The 14333-nt window shown below is 34.3% G+C and overlaps 2 protein-coding genes across 3 annotated transcripts; one reads left to right on the plus strand and one right to left on the minus strand.

Moving 5' to 3' along the window:
* Positions 1 to 259: 259 nt before the first annotated feature.
* LOC142629495 (lysine histidine transporter 1-like) lies at positions 260 to 4172 on the minus strand. 2 transcript variants are annotated; one of them, XM_075803494.1, is made up of 8 exons: positions 3815 to 4172; positions 2241 to 2329; positions 1946 to 2114; positions 1439 to 1832; positions 1061 to 1166; positions 840 to 931; positions 633 to 701; positions 260 to 526 (listed from the first exon to the last, which is right to left on the minus strand). In XM_075803494.1, the coding sequence occupies exons 1-8, from the start codon at positions 3985 to 3987 to the stop codon at positions 428 to 430; spliced, it is 1191 nt and encodes a 396-aa protein (XP_075659609.1). In that variant the 5' UTR covers positions 3988 to 4172; the 3' UTR covers positions 260 to 427. The 2 variants fall into 2 exon arrangements, with proteins under 2 accessions (XP_075659609.1, XP_075659608.1); XM_075803493.1 differs by having other exon boundaries at positions 1946 to 2329.
* A 9293-nt stretch (positions 4173 to 13465) lies between these two features.
* LOC142628975 (uncharacterized) lies at positions 13466 to 13999 on the plus strand. The gene is made up of 2 exons (XM_075802994.1): positions 13466 to 13837; positions 13937 to 13999. Exons 1-2 carry the CDS (start codon positions 13466 to 13468, stop codon positions 13997 to 13999), a joined length of 435 nt encoding a protein of 144 aa, XP_075659109.1.
* The last annotated feature ends 334 nt before the right edge of the window (positions 14000 to 14333 follow it).

Genomic DNA, 14333 nt, shown 5'->3' on the forward strand with positions numbered 1-14333 from the left:
AATTACAGATAGCATCATTATGCCAAACATGGATCAATAGCATCATTATGATATAAGTTGAACGAGCCTAATTAATCCAAATTTTCTGAAAGAGCATAAATTGTAATAATAATAATAAAAATAAATAGAGTATTGTCAAAAAAAAGAGAGAGCCATATATAAAAGTAATATAAAGACAAATACATTTTTGTTTGTTTGTTTGTTTTTTTTTTTTTTTTTTTGTTATTTTAACCCGAGACACATATACATCAAACAAATGAAAACATGAAATAAAGACATCTAGAAATTCCTTTTATCTAATGGATTCAATCATTCAACAGTCATAATATTATTCCCTGTACGGAAAAAGCAAATAAAATCTAGACAGGTAGATATCCATATAATTTTCATCGCAATCATCTGATTCTGAACTAATGCCAATTTTAGTTCATGAGAAGAACTCGTAGTCCTTGGCTGAAAGGATGATAGTCCTTAGTCCCCCAATAGGTCCTACAATCATCAATGCCACGCCAAGCACAATGCAGATCTGAAATGCAAGTTAAAACAAAATTATGTTAAGAAATAAGAAAACGTAGGCAAAAGATTACACATAATTCTTTTTGGTATGATATATAAAGCAATTTTTAACATACCCAATTGGCTATCCAAGTTATGCTGAAAGGTTTGGGTTTATAGATGATGAGCCACATGATGCAGGGGAGCTGCAAAGATATAACAAAAAAAAAAAAAAAAAAAAACATAAAACTTTAGCATTCTATGAACTTTGAAGAATAATCAGTCCATTTAGGGTTGTAGTATTTTGAAATGGTTGAGGAAGGAAAGAAGAATCATTTGCTTACATAGTATGTTGTTGGGGCCAAAACAAGTCCTCCAAAGAAACCAAGGAGACCACCGAAGAAAGGGATTGATATCCCGACCATCATTGTCAACGCTGCAGTCAAAAAACAAGAATGAAAGAAAGATGTATTATCATGCAACAAGGTAGAGTTACATAATTAGTAATACTACCAATTGAAAAATGCAATTAGAATTCATGTGAGAGAGAGGAGTGTACACTTACCAACATATATATTGCGAGTGATAAATCGGAGTGTGAAAGATGGTTTGAACTTCAATTTTTTCACCAGAAAAGTTTCCATCATGTCAAACACTGGTATAGCATATATCTGTGGTTTTCAAGGATTTGGTTAATAATAATGACTGACAAAACAAACTCTGTTATATCAATAACTTTTGAGAACATGATCTTCTCCATTTCATGGTTAAGATTTTATTTTTGGAATCTAATAGTGTGTAGAGTGTGGTATTGGAGACACATTTAGACTTGTAATACTTAATCTGAACCATGAAGTAGCTTAATTTCAAGTGGAATGGATGTTAATACTCAGTTTTGACAGAAAATTGGCAATATATTCGAACATGAAAAGTTGAAACGCACCTGGTAGCTTCCAATGACATGGATAACAACAAACATGTTAGCTGCTGCAATAAGCCAAGCAGGTTTCTCTAGTGACAGGAGGATGTTGTCCGCAACAGAATTTCCAAACATCCAGTACCCGACCAGACCAACGGGGAAGTAGCAAATGGCCACAATGATATATGCAATAATCACTCCTTTCCACATGGGGCCCTTTGAAGGTTTCTCTGGAGTAGAAGGGATGGTTGCTTGGATTTCCAAAACCACATTGTGACCAGCATAGGCAAATGCTACATCACCCAAGGCGGTAAAGACGTTAAAAGTAATTCCAGCTGCGCTTTTGGCTGAGTAACTGTAGTCCACATCTGGTTGAACACCCTTTGCAGCAGAAGCTGTCCAAGCAATAGTAGAGTAACTGCAAAAACAACCCCACAAAAGGGGTTTTGAAGAAAAATACATTAATCTAGAAGTTTCAGTGGTGTACATAGATTTTTTAGGTAATGCTAACATGGATGGTTTGTGTATTACGTTAAGGACATGACTGCCGCAGCCAGTGAGATACCGGAAATAGAGTTGAAGTTGGGGAGATGAGACAGAACAAAGTGCACAGAAGCGAAAATCATGATGAAGTAAGTGGTCCTGATAGATTTGCAATTGGGGCAAACTACGTCATGGAACTTCTTCAATGATCTCCCTCCTGTGACCATGTACACAATGTCTGTACTAATTTCAACAACTAGCTGTTGAGGCACCACAATCCAAAGTCCAAGCTTTTCACCAAAGGCATACTGACCAAGCTCATGGTACCTATCAAACCGCTTACCTGGAACCATTTCGTGCATCTCAACCATTTGCCATAGAGTGTAGAAGGTGATCACCCATGACAAAACAAGGACAGTGACACCAGGACCCCTATTATTCCAATAATAAAAAAATAAAAAAAATCATTTGGTTAGAATGATGTATTAGCAACCTACCAATCTATTATGTTGAAAACAGAAGCAAAACTTTAATTAATTTCAAGGGGTTTATATACCCAGAAATAATCAGGAAAAAAATCATAGGTTAAAATAAACACCTATCTAACATTATGATTAACAGAACAGAGGAAAAGAAAACCTATGCCGATTCAAATATTCTATTGAACAATCCCTTGCACAGTTTTAACCCTCAAACATTAGGAAAAACGAAAGGATAGTAAAAAAATATTGAAGGTACAAGAAGTTACGAGTATTTTGTTTCTAAAACTTTGTATAGATTTTCATCCAAACAAAAACTAAAATTTTTTTATGAACATCTTTTATAATAATTGTTTTTTTAAAAAAATAAAAAAACACAATTCATAATTATTCTACCTGTAAGGTCATAATAATTAAGTTTTTGAGAAAATTTGTGCATAACCCAAGAATGAAATACTACAACAATTACAAGAAGTTTATTATGAATTCTCAATAAATTAATCAAAGTAGATCATATGTATTCTTTTTCGCTAAAAATGAAATACCATCAAAATATACTAATAAAATATGAAAGAAACGTACCATCCAACTTTTTTATGAGACAAACATCAAATTAGTACAGACCTCAGAAACCAAATACTATCAAAATAATAATTATATTAGACACGAAACAAACTTTCCATATCCATATCCACTGTATTCATGATTAAAAAACATAATTTTTTGCACATAATCTAGAAACCAAATACTATAAAAATACTAATTAGACAAGAAACAAACTTTCCATGTGCATATTCACCATGTTTATTATCAAACAAACATGATTTTTGCATAGAATCCTAAAACCAAATACTATCAAAATACTAATAATATTAGACACGAAACAAACTTTCCATATCCATATCCACCATGTTTATGATTAAACAAACATGATTTTTGCACAGAAACCAGAAACCAAATGGGCAAAACTTAGATCTAGTACCTTATGTATTGTGCATTAGGTACACTCCCTAATTTCACGATATCAATAAATGGGTGTTAAAACTTCTTTCCCTTAGAAAAATCAATTAATCTAGCGTTGAACTTCAATCCATTATTCATTGTCTTTGCAGAATCTTTGCCTTTCATTTATATTAAATACTTTGTCCCTAAGTACTATATCTAAGTTTTGCTTAAACCAAATACTATAAAAATGCTAATTAGAGATGAAACAAACTTTCCATGTTCATATTTACCACATTTATTATCAGAAAAACATGATTTTTGCACTGAAATCAGAAACCAAATACTATCAAAATTACTACTTAGACATGAAACAAGCTTTCCACATCCATATTCACCATTTTATTATCAAACAATCATGATTTTTTCCCAGAAACCAAATACTGATTAAAGATGAAAAAAAGAAAAAAAGAAAAAAGAAGAAGACATATTTTACCATCCTAGATGTGACATGGCATAAGGCAGGCTGAGAACACCGGCGCCGACCATGGCAGTGACATTGTGGAAAGCCGAGTACCACCATTTGGCATTCCTAGAGGCAGTGATCGGAAGCCAGTCATCGATTGCCTTCTGCCTTGCTGCCTCTTCCTCTGTCATATTTGGAGCCATGTTTTGCTTCTTGTTATTTCCACTGGCCAGAAGGTTCAACTCTCAAAGTCTGAAACACCCAACAATCTCTGCCTTCCAATTTCTAATCCAAGACACTGAGCGTTCCATACAGGTACCTAAACAACTACATATATAAGAATTATTGGAATCTCAGAAGCCATAATTAGAAAAGTTTTTTTTTTTGGATTTGAAAGACTGTACAATGTGACAGTTGGTTGCAACAGTATTCTTTCTATTCATAACCGATTTTAGAATCTAGGAAGGCTATCCAATTTATAGTATGCATGCAGAGCTGTGTGGGTGTCAAAAATTACTAGAAAGTCCAATTCCGATCCCCATAGCATGGACCATGGTGATGGTATCCATATCTCATAGCGTCGTGTTTTTAGTAATTTCATAGTTTGGATATTAGCACTTATCTACATCCACTGAATATTGGTGGTATTTGGTATCTCCAGAATTTGTAGGGAATACTTGCTGGCTGGCTTGCATATTTGCCATGTGAATAATGTTACAGCTACAAATTATTTTACAATATTTTTATAAATCATTGATATTGCAAATTCTTATTTGTTCTCATATGAGAACATTATTAATATTTTATTTATTTATTTATCAATAATCACTCATCAAATCAACAGTTTACAAATTAATTGAATTTTTTAATTTATATTTATAAATTATTCAAGATTCTTTTTTTTTTTTAATTTTAAATTTATTAAATGTTGAGAACCTAAATGTAAAATTTCTAAAATGGCAACTGTAAAGACATGAGAACCATATTGGTGTCATTTTTTAAAATTTTGCTTTCATTTTGGTTATTGCTGTCATTTTACTTATGAAACAACGTGACAAACATGTGAGTTGGGTTGGGTTCAGGTCGAGTCAATCGGGTTGCAGGTTAAATGGGACAGGTTAAAAAATAGCAACTGTAAAGACATGAGAACCATATTGGTGTCATTTTTTAAAATTTTGCTTTCATTTTGGTTATTGCTGTCATTTTACTTATGAAACAACGTGACAAACATGTGAGTTGGGTTGGGTTCAGGTCGAGTCAATCGGGTTGCAGGTTAAATTGGACAGGTTAAAAAATAGCCATTTTTGTATTTTTTTTCTTTTTAATTAACTTTTTTTTTTAATAAATGGAGGCATGACCATTGCTACTGGTGGCTCCTAAAAATGGCTAAACAGTGTTAGTGTAGTACTTTATGCCTTTATGTCTATGCACACCTTGGCATGTAGTCTAAATATTTTTTAGGAAAATTAAAAAAAAGACGAGTCAGTTCAAGGGTTACAAATTTAATTTTTGAGTTAAAAATGAAAAAGACTTTACTTGTTAGTAGTCAAATTTTGATATATTTTATTTTCAAAATTTTTTTGGAGATATTTTAATGTTAAGTTGATGGTTTTCTACATACTAACCCCTAACCTTTTTAGTGCTCAAAATAATTAGCCTAAAATTTATCCAAAAACAGGAAAAAATAACCTAATTAGAAGGTCTTATCAGTTATCAGTGTGTCACACAGCTAGAACTAGATGTAAGAAAGAAAACCATTTATTTGAAAAAAAAAAACAAATGAAAGGTCATCACGCTGTCACCATAATCCAAGAGTACCTAACAATTTTTCATAAAGAAAGATCCGATCAGATCGACTTTTCATACTTGTTTTTGATGAACTATCAACCATTTGGGTCATGCCAAAGTCAAGTGCTTTGAATGCTCCATTACATGGTGGAGTACTAGGACTTAGGACTTGGGACTTAGGAGCACTCTTAAATCTTAATCAATTGCATGGATCAGAACCTGAGTTAGCGTTACCAACAGAAAAGGAAATTGCATTGTGATTGGCGTAATTAAAGATAAGATAAGATAAGATTTCACGTTTAACATACCATTTTAGATGAAGTTTGTGCTCAATTTGTTCATTCCAATTTGGTATATTTTTAAAACCTTTCTGACCCCCACTTTTAAGTTACCAAAAATGAGAAAAAAAAAAGATAGACTTCACCCATAGACTTTAAATTTCATACCTGAAATTCACATATATGTGAGTCTGTAAGAAAATAGGAATATGCATACAAAGAAAAATGTAATTAGAGATGGTTGATTATTCATTGAGAAAAGAATGTGATCAACCTAAAAGGTTGGTTATTCATCGCCTATTATCCAAAAACCCACCTCTTCAATAATTTGGGCATAAATGATACTTGTCTGTGGTTGCCAAAGTTTTATTTCTTGATGTAGGATTATCCATTGTATCTACTCCATCATTCTCAACAGCCAGTATGCGGATGTTTACCAAACAATTTTGATTTGTCTTTCTGTCATTGCCTTTGCATTTAATTTTTTTTCCCTTTATTTGTTTATATACGGCATTTTAAAGTCTTACTTTTTCTAAGTAAGATTATTGTTGTATATATAGATATATACATGGATAGGTTGTAATAATGATATTTGAGTTTAGAAAATATGGTTTCATAAAGTGAAAATTCAAGTTCTGAAATTTTCTAAGTGAAAATTCAAAATTCAACATTTTTGATTGGTCGAATCTTTGGCTCAATCAATCGAAAATGGTAAGAAAATAATCCTGGAGTTTCTGGATGTCTCGATCGCTGTTCGATTCTTGTTTGACCGATCGAAAATCGTGTAACAGGATTTTCTGCAGAATTTTCTAGTGACTTTTCAGAAAGGTTGAATAGGTTTCAAGTCTTGTGAACGGTTTTACAAAACATTTTAACTCTCTATACATGTCTTTTGATGAAAAATAACCTTATAAGTCATTAACTTGTTAGTAAGTTAGAGAGAAACACAAAAAATCCTGTGGTCATTCTTTAGAATTGCTATCTATAGAACCCAATATTTTGGTTGTATCCTAGGGACGAATTTGCAATAACCCTTTAACAACAATAGTGTGGGGGGAAAATATTGTCTAAGGAAAATGATATAGTGCCTCTAAGTTATCTATATTTTGTTTGTCTTTTGTGTTAATCTTGTTCTTTCATTATTACTTTGTGCAATATCCCCAACAATCTTAGACAATATTTCCTGCGATGGAAGGAACAAGTGATGTTTCAGCATTAAAGATGTTGAATCATGAGTTGGTGAAATTGGATCGCTTTGATGGAACCAATTTCTCTCAATGGAAGGACAAGATGAAATTCCTACTTACTACACTGAAACTTTTCTATCTTGGAACTAAATTTGATGCCTTTACCTACTGCGAGTGATGAAGATACTGATGAGATTAAGGCACAAAGAAAGAAACAGGAGGAAGATATATTAATATGCCGAGGGCACATTCTCAATACTCTTTCGGATCATCTCAATGATCTCTACACATCGATGAAATCACCGAAGGAGATTTGAAATGCTTTGGAGGCAAAGTACAAAACTGAGAAAGTAGGTATGAATAAGTTTATTATTCAAAAGTATTTTGATTATAAAATGCTTGATAATATCTTAGTTTTAGATCAAGTGCATGAGTTACAAATATTGGTCAATAAACTCCGTGATTTGTCAATCAATATTTCTAAATCATTCCAAGTGGGTGCAATCATTGTGAAACTCCCACCAAGTTTGTTAATGACATATTTTATGTAGTTGGTTAATCCTTTGAGAAAACACACTTTACTTGTATTTGGATTGATCTAGGATGTGTTTAATACTTCAAAGAACATGTTGTTCAAGTCTAGTATTAAAGCCATGAAGATTGGACCAAGAAACAAGTGAAGAAAATGTGTTTACTAAAGCTGGACACCTGGTGGACAGCTACTCTACAGATAGCTATCTATCGAGGTTTAATAAGGCTCGACAGATGCTATCTATCGAGGTTACGAAAATCAGAATTTTCAGATCTGATTTTTGGGCCAAGCTTTTGTATTTGTGTAGGGTTTCTTTTCTCATAACCCTAGACATATATAAGACATATTTTAGAGGCCGTCACATAAGAGAATACAATGAGAACATATGCAAAAGGTGACCGAAACCTTATTCTCTCTGAAAGAAGCTATTGCGTCTTTGCGCTTTAGGGTTTTGTAACCAAGTGCTTCTTGATCTTCATTGTTAATGAAGTGAAGAACTTTGTAGCCAACATTCTTCTTTTTCAAGTTGGTGATTGAAGTCGCGTACTGGGATCTGCGCAATTGGTTAGTCACATACTGAGATTCGTGCATCAAAGGGTGGCGTTCATATATTGAAGAGTTCAGAGGTTCTGAAGTGTAGAAGGTTTCCGCTGTGAGTTCATCTACGGGGATTGTAGAGTCTAGGGACAAAGGTTTTGTACTAGATCCGAAACTTCTCTTTACTATAGTGAATTGCTTTTCGGGAAGGTTTCCCCCCAGGTGTTTTATTGTGAAACTGGTTGGTTTCATTGGTTTTCCTAAGTCATCATATCTTGTCTTATTTATTTTTCCGCTGCACTTATATTTTGACATGATATTGATGTTTGTTTGTTTTAACAAGTTTTATTCATAATAAACCTAATTAACAACTTGAGTTTAAAACTTGTTAATTCTATCAATCGGGGTCTAAATTTCCCAGCAAGTGGTATCAGAGCGGGTACACACTGATTGGATTAATTTCCTGAGTGTGATCCTTGACCCTCGTTGTCATGGATCGTGGACAATCTCTTTTGATTCCTCTTTTATTTTATGGTACTAATAATGCGTACTAGAAAGTTCATATGAAAGTGTTTTTGCAGGCTCTAGGTGAAAAGGTATGGCAAGCTGTTGAAGTTGGCTGGATTAAGCCAAAGAAAGCGCCAGTGGATTGGGATGATGCAACCATCACAGCGGCAAGTTTCAATAGTAGAGCCTTGAATGTTTTGTTTTATGGGGTGACCAATGAGGAATTCAAGAAAATATCATCCACAGAAGTTGCCAAGGAAGCATGGACCATTCTTGAGACCACCTATGAAGGTACCATGGTTGTAAAGACTGTGAAGCTCCAAAGACTCACTAGTAGCTTTGAAGAACTAAGGATGGAGGAGGATGAGACCTCTATTGAGTTCTATGCTAAACTCAAGGATATTGTGAATTCTGCCTTCAATCTTGGAGAGTCTATAGTAGAATCCAAAATTGTTAGGAAAATCCTTAGGTCCTTACCTGAAAGATTCCATGCCAAGATCACTACCATTGAAGAAGCAAAGGACATTGATCAAATTCCTTTGTATAAGCTTGTAGGGAACCTTCAAACCTATGAGATGGGATTAGGCTCAATAGGAAAAGGTGGAAAGAGTAAAAACTTGGCTCTTAAGGGTATAGAGAAATATATCGAAGACTCTGAAGACGAAGATGAAGATGAAGATGAGGATGAGGATGAGGATCTAACCTTCATAACTGATGAGATAATCAAGCTTCTTCAGTTTAGGAAAAAGGATAAGGGCAAACCTCCTAGGAAATCTGAATCCTCTAGGAAGGGTAAGAATGAGAAGCCCCCCATCCAATGCCATGAGTGCAAGGGTTTTGGTCATATGAGGATAGAATGCCCAAACTACCTTATGAGGGAAAATTCCAAGAAGTTAGAAGATAAAGGGTTAGTTGTTACTTGGAGTGACACCGAGAATGACTCTTCTGATGAGTATGTAGATGAATGTAGTCACATTATGGCCTTTGCTGCCTCAACCGATAAGGTGATTGTGGAGAGTGCTAGTGACAGTGACGATTCTTCTAATGAAGAAGTACCCAAGAAGTTGACTTTTCAAGAAGCTTATGATAAGCTATGCATTGAATTCATAAAATCTGAAAAGACTTCTTATTTGTGTAGAAATAAGCTTAATAAGGTAAAAACTGAAAAGACTGATATGTTAGTCAAACTGGATGAGACTACAAGGTTAGTTGAGACTCTCATTGTAGAGAACACCTCATTAGAAGAGAAGGTCAAGAATCTTGAGGTTGAGCTTAGTCAAGCTAGAACTCAAATAGAGAGGATGTCTAGTGCCAAGCTTGAAGAGGTCTTGAGTACTCAAAAGCCTAGTTCTGATAAGACTGGCTTAGGATATGATGTCTCTTCCGGCCCCTCCTCTTCCACTGCTTCTGGATCAATGACTGTCATTATGCCTCAATCCGAGAAAGGTAATAAATGTATGAAATCCAAAACTGTTTTGGCTAATTCTAAATCATTTGTTAGACCTCATGTTTGTCACCATTGTGGTGTTTATGGACACACTCGTTCAAATTGTTTTAAGTTGTATCCTCAAAAGCAAGTGTCCAAACGGTCACAGGTTTCTTCTCAAGGACCTACACCTTTGTTTGGAGAGTTATTAAAAGTCTTGAGCTTTTTAACTCAATTTCAGGAGAATCTTAATTCTTCTATATCCTTTAGTAATCATACTAGGACACGTGTCTTTTCATCTTCACGGCCAAAGACTCGTGCTGTGTGGGTGAGAAAGGAGCCTAAGACTTAATTGTCTTTTCTGTTTGTCCTCTGCTTTAATTCTTTCTATATAAAGTAGGACTCTCTTTACTTGATTTCTTATCTGCTTTTGGAATCATGCTTTCATGCATCTGCATCTTTCTATCATGCTTTCATGCATATGCATCTTTCTTCATGCTTTCATGTTGTTTTTCTGTTTTTGCCTGGTTGTTTAGTTTTTATTTTGTTTTATTTTCAAAATAAAAAATTGGAAAATTAGAAAAATACAAAAGCAGTGTGTTTTGTGTACATCGGTTCTTGTGAACCTTAAAATGGCCATTGAAACAGAGTTTTCTAAACTTTGTATCTCTTGTAGCTTAGATGAGCATCACTATGTACAACTAAGCAAGTGAGCTTTGTGGCCCTTTGTTTGTGATGAGTAAGGTTAAGTGAACTTTTGAACTTAACACTCGTATCACTTTTTTTGACGGGTAGGACTAGAAAATCCTAAGAGAAATGCATAAATAACCATCTCACCACTGTTACCCGCCAATAATGAAATGACATCTGTATACTTCGGCATAGCAAAAGTGCAATGTCAATGACATCAGTATGCTTCGGCATAACAAAATTGCAATGTCAAAAGCTTAACATAATTGGGTATTTCTTTTCTCTCTTTTATATACCCATGCATGGTTTGCTTAATAAAAAGAAAATAAAAGCAAAAAGATCAAAAATACTTTGAATATGATTGCAAGCATGTAGTCTAGGAGATGTGCGAGTTATAGGATGTACCTCGAAGGTGATAGTCCCCATCAAACAGTTATGATTGTATGTGAGTTAAAGTGATTTTCTCATATCTCAAATCGTCATAACTTTGAGACACATATGCAATCTTGCGATGTTTTCACACACAACATGTAATATTCTTTGCTACTCTTGATACATGTGTAGGTACAATGTGATTTGACCATCACAAGGTTTACATGCGTTGATGTATGTTCACTAAACTGTCTTAACTTGTTTTTTTGAAATATAATATTGGTTAGACTTGTTTAGTGTGTGTGTGTGTTTTTGGGATCTCATATGCTTAACTCTTTGTTGGTTGAGAGATGTTTTGAGAGGTTAAAATGTTGGTTGGGTCATTGGCTGAGTTACATGTTTGATTGCATTCATATCTATGTTTTCTCTTCTTAAAAAATTGGTTTTAAGCCATCTCGACACCTTTCGATACCTGGCTTATCTATCGAGTTCTTCTGTTGCATCTTATCGCAATCTCAACACCTCTCGATAGCTAGGTGGATCGATCGAGAAAGTTTCTGTCTCCTCGATAGCTGTTTGATCCATCGAGGTATGCTCGATAGCTTCTCGACACCTCTCGATCCATCGAGATTCTCTTGCATGCATTGTTTTTCACATGTTTTGCATGTTTCTTTTATCTTGTCATCCATAGCATTTTGTTTCATTACATTCATGCATTTTTATGGATTCTTTGTGTCCCCTTGATCATCCTTGATCATCTTTATGTTTCTCGGGTGAAGCTTTCTAGCTTCTTGTACCCTTTGTCAATCATAACAAAAAGGGAGAGAAATTGGAGAATTTGTGGTTTCTTTTTAAGATTCTACAAGTTAGGGGGAGAAATACATGACCTTGTAAGGGGGAGATGTGTTTCATCTTGTTAGGGAGAGTGTTTACCTCCTTGTTGTTATAGGAGCTACTTTTAGCTTCTTGTTCTTGTACCTTAGGTCTTGTGACCATGTTTACATACATTGTGCTTATCTTTGATATATATGTGATGATGTATGTTTTTTTCACCTACCTCTACATGTGGTGTTTCTTTTCTCTCTTTATACATATGTTTCTTTATTTGTATGCAATCTATTATTTCTGTCTCACACTAAGATGCCTTGATGAGTTTTGTTTAAAGTGTTTCAGAAATACAAGTTGTCAAAGTCTTCCATGCCATAAATTCTCTTCTTACAAAGTTTTTCAAGAGTTTGTGTTAGGGTGGATTTTATTGTATTCAACAAGTAAGTATGAGTTGAGTAATTTATAACTTCTCTTATATGTTCATTTTTTTGTTGTGGTTTTGTCACGGATTGCCAAAGGGGGAGATTGTTAAGGACATATTTTATGTAGTTGGCTAATCCTTTGACAAAACACACTTTACTTGTATTTGGATTGATCTAGGATGTGTTTAATACTTCAAAAAACATGTTATTCAAGTCTAGTATTAAAGTCATGAAGATTGGACCAAGAAACAAGTGAAGAAAAGGTGTTTACTAAAGCTGGACACCTGCGGATAGCTGCTAGACACCTGTTGGACAGCTACTTGACAGCTACTCGACAGATAGCTATCTATCGAGGTTTAATGAGGCTTGACAGATGCTATCTATCGAGGCTATCTATCGAGGTTACGGAAATTAGAATTTTCAGATTTGATTTTTGGGCCAGGCTTCTGTATTTGTGTAGGGTTTCTTTTCTCACAACCCTATACATTTATAAGACATATTTTAGGGGCCGTCATATAAGAGAATACAAGGAGAACATATGCAAAAGGTGACCGAAGCTTTATTCTCTCTGAAAGAAGCTATTGCGTCTTTGTGCTTTAGGGTTTTGTAACCAAGTGCTTATTGATCTTTATTGTTAATGAAGTGAAGAGCTTTGCAGCCAACATTCTTCTTTCTTAAGTTGGTGATTGAAGTCGCGTACTGGGATCTGCGCAATTGGTTAGTCACGTACTAGGATTCGTGAATCAAAAGGTAGCGTTCATATATTGAAGAGTTCAGAGGTTCTGAAGCGGTAGAAGGTTTCTGCTGTGAGTGCATATACGGGGATTGTAGAGTCTAAGGACAAAGGTTTTGTACTAGATCTGAAACTTCTCTTTACTACAATGAATTGCTTTTCGGGAAGGTTTCCCCCCAAGTTTTTTACTATGAAACTAGTTGGTTTCATTGGTTTTCCTGGGTCAACTCTAAAAATCCCAACAAGAACAAGAAGAACTGGGCTTGTTTCCATTGTGGAAAAAAAGGCCATTACATTCGCGAATGTAAACTCTTAAAGAACAAGAAAAAGGACGAAGAAGGCAATGTCATTGAAACAAATGTCATTGAGGACATTGTTGCTATGGTAAATGACATACATATTGATATGATCATTGAAGTTCATATGGCTGTGATTGCAAATCCTTTTGATTGGTGGTTTGATTCGGGTGCAATGGTGCATGTGTGCAACAACAAAGAGCAATTCAGGGCTTATGATGAGTTTTTCATAGAACAACAAGTGTTGATGGGAAATCACAATAAAGCAAAGGTTCTTGGAAAGGGCATTGTTGAAGTGAAGATGAGTTCCAACGAGATGATGATCTTGACCAATGTTTTTCATGTACCTAATATCAAGAAGAATCTTGTGTCTACCAATTTGTTATGTAAGAGTGGTGTAAAAGTTGTACTTGAATCGGACAAGAATCTTGTCCAAGAATGGGATATTTGTAGGAAGGTGATATGCTACTAATGAAATGTACAAACTAAGTATTATTAATAAAAAAGTTTTTGGTTGTGCTTATATTGTTGATTCTTCATATTTGTGGCATATTAGATTAGGACATTTAAATTTCAAATGCTTGAAGTTTATGTCAAAGCATGGTATGATTTCATATAAGCATGATGATGAAAAGAAATGTGAGATTTGTATTCAAGCAAAGATGAAAAAGAAACCTTTTTCTAAGTCAGATAGAAATTCTATTATGCTTGAACTTGTTCATTCTGATGTATGTGAATTGAATGGTGTATTAACTAGAGAAGGTAAAAGATACTTCATTACATTCATTGATGATCACTCTAGATTTACATATGTGTATTTAATGAGAAATAAAGATGAATCATTTGACATGTTCAAACATTATAAAATTGAAGTAGAAAATCAGAAGGATAGGAAAATAAAGATCCTACTAAGTGATAGAGGTGGTGAATATTTTTCTAATGATTTTTCTACA

Source organism: Castanea sativa, chromosome 3, assembly GCF_040712315.1.
Source record: "Castanea sativa cultivar Marrone di Chiusa Pesio chromosome 3, ASM4071231v1".
In the NCBI taxonomy this organism is placed as follows: Eukaryota; Viridiplantae; Streptophyta; class Magnoliopsida; order Fagales; family Fagaceae; genus Castanea; species Castanea sativa.

Excerpts from the sequence above, each read along its gene's own strand:
- LOC142628975 (XM_075802994.1), top strand. The coding sequence starts at position 13,466 with ATGGTAAATGACATACATATTGATATGATCATTGAAGTTCATATGGCT. Across the intron at positions 13,838-13,936 it reads AATGGGATATTTGTAGGAAG|ATTAGGACATTTAAATTTCA; the intron begins GTGATATGCTAC and ends GTGGCATATTAG.
- LOC142629495 (XM_075803493.1), bottom strand. The coding sequence starts at position 3,987 with ATGGCTCCAAATATGACAGAGGAAGAGGCAGCAAGGCAGAAGGCAATC. Across the intron at positions 1,833-1,945 it reads GCGGCAGTCATGTCCTTAAC|TTACTCTACTATTGCTTGGA; the intron begins GTAATACACAAA and ends TTGTTTTTGCAG. Across the intron at positions 527-632 it reads TAACTTGGATAGCCAATTGG|ATCTGCATTGTGCTTGGCGT; the intron begins GTATGTTAAAAA and ends CTTGCATTTCAG.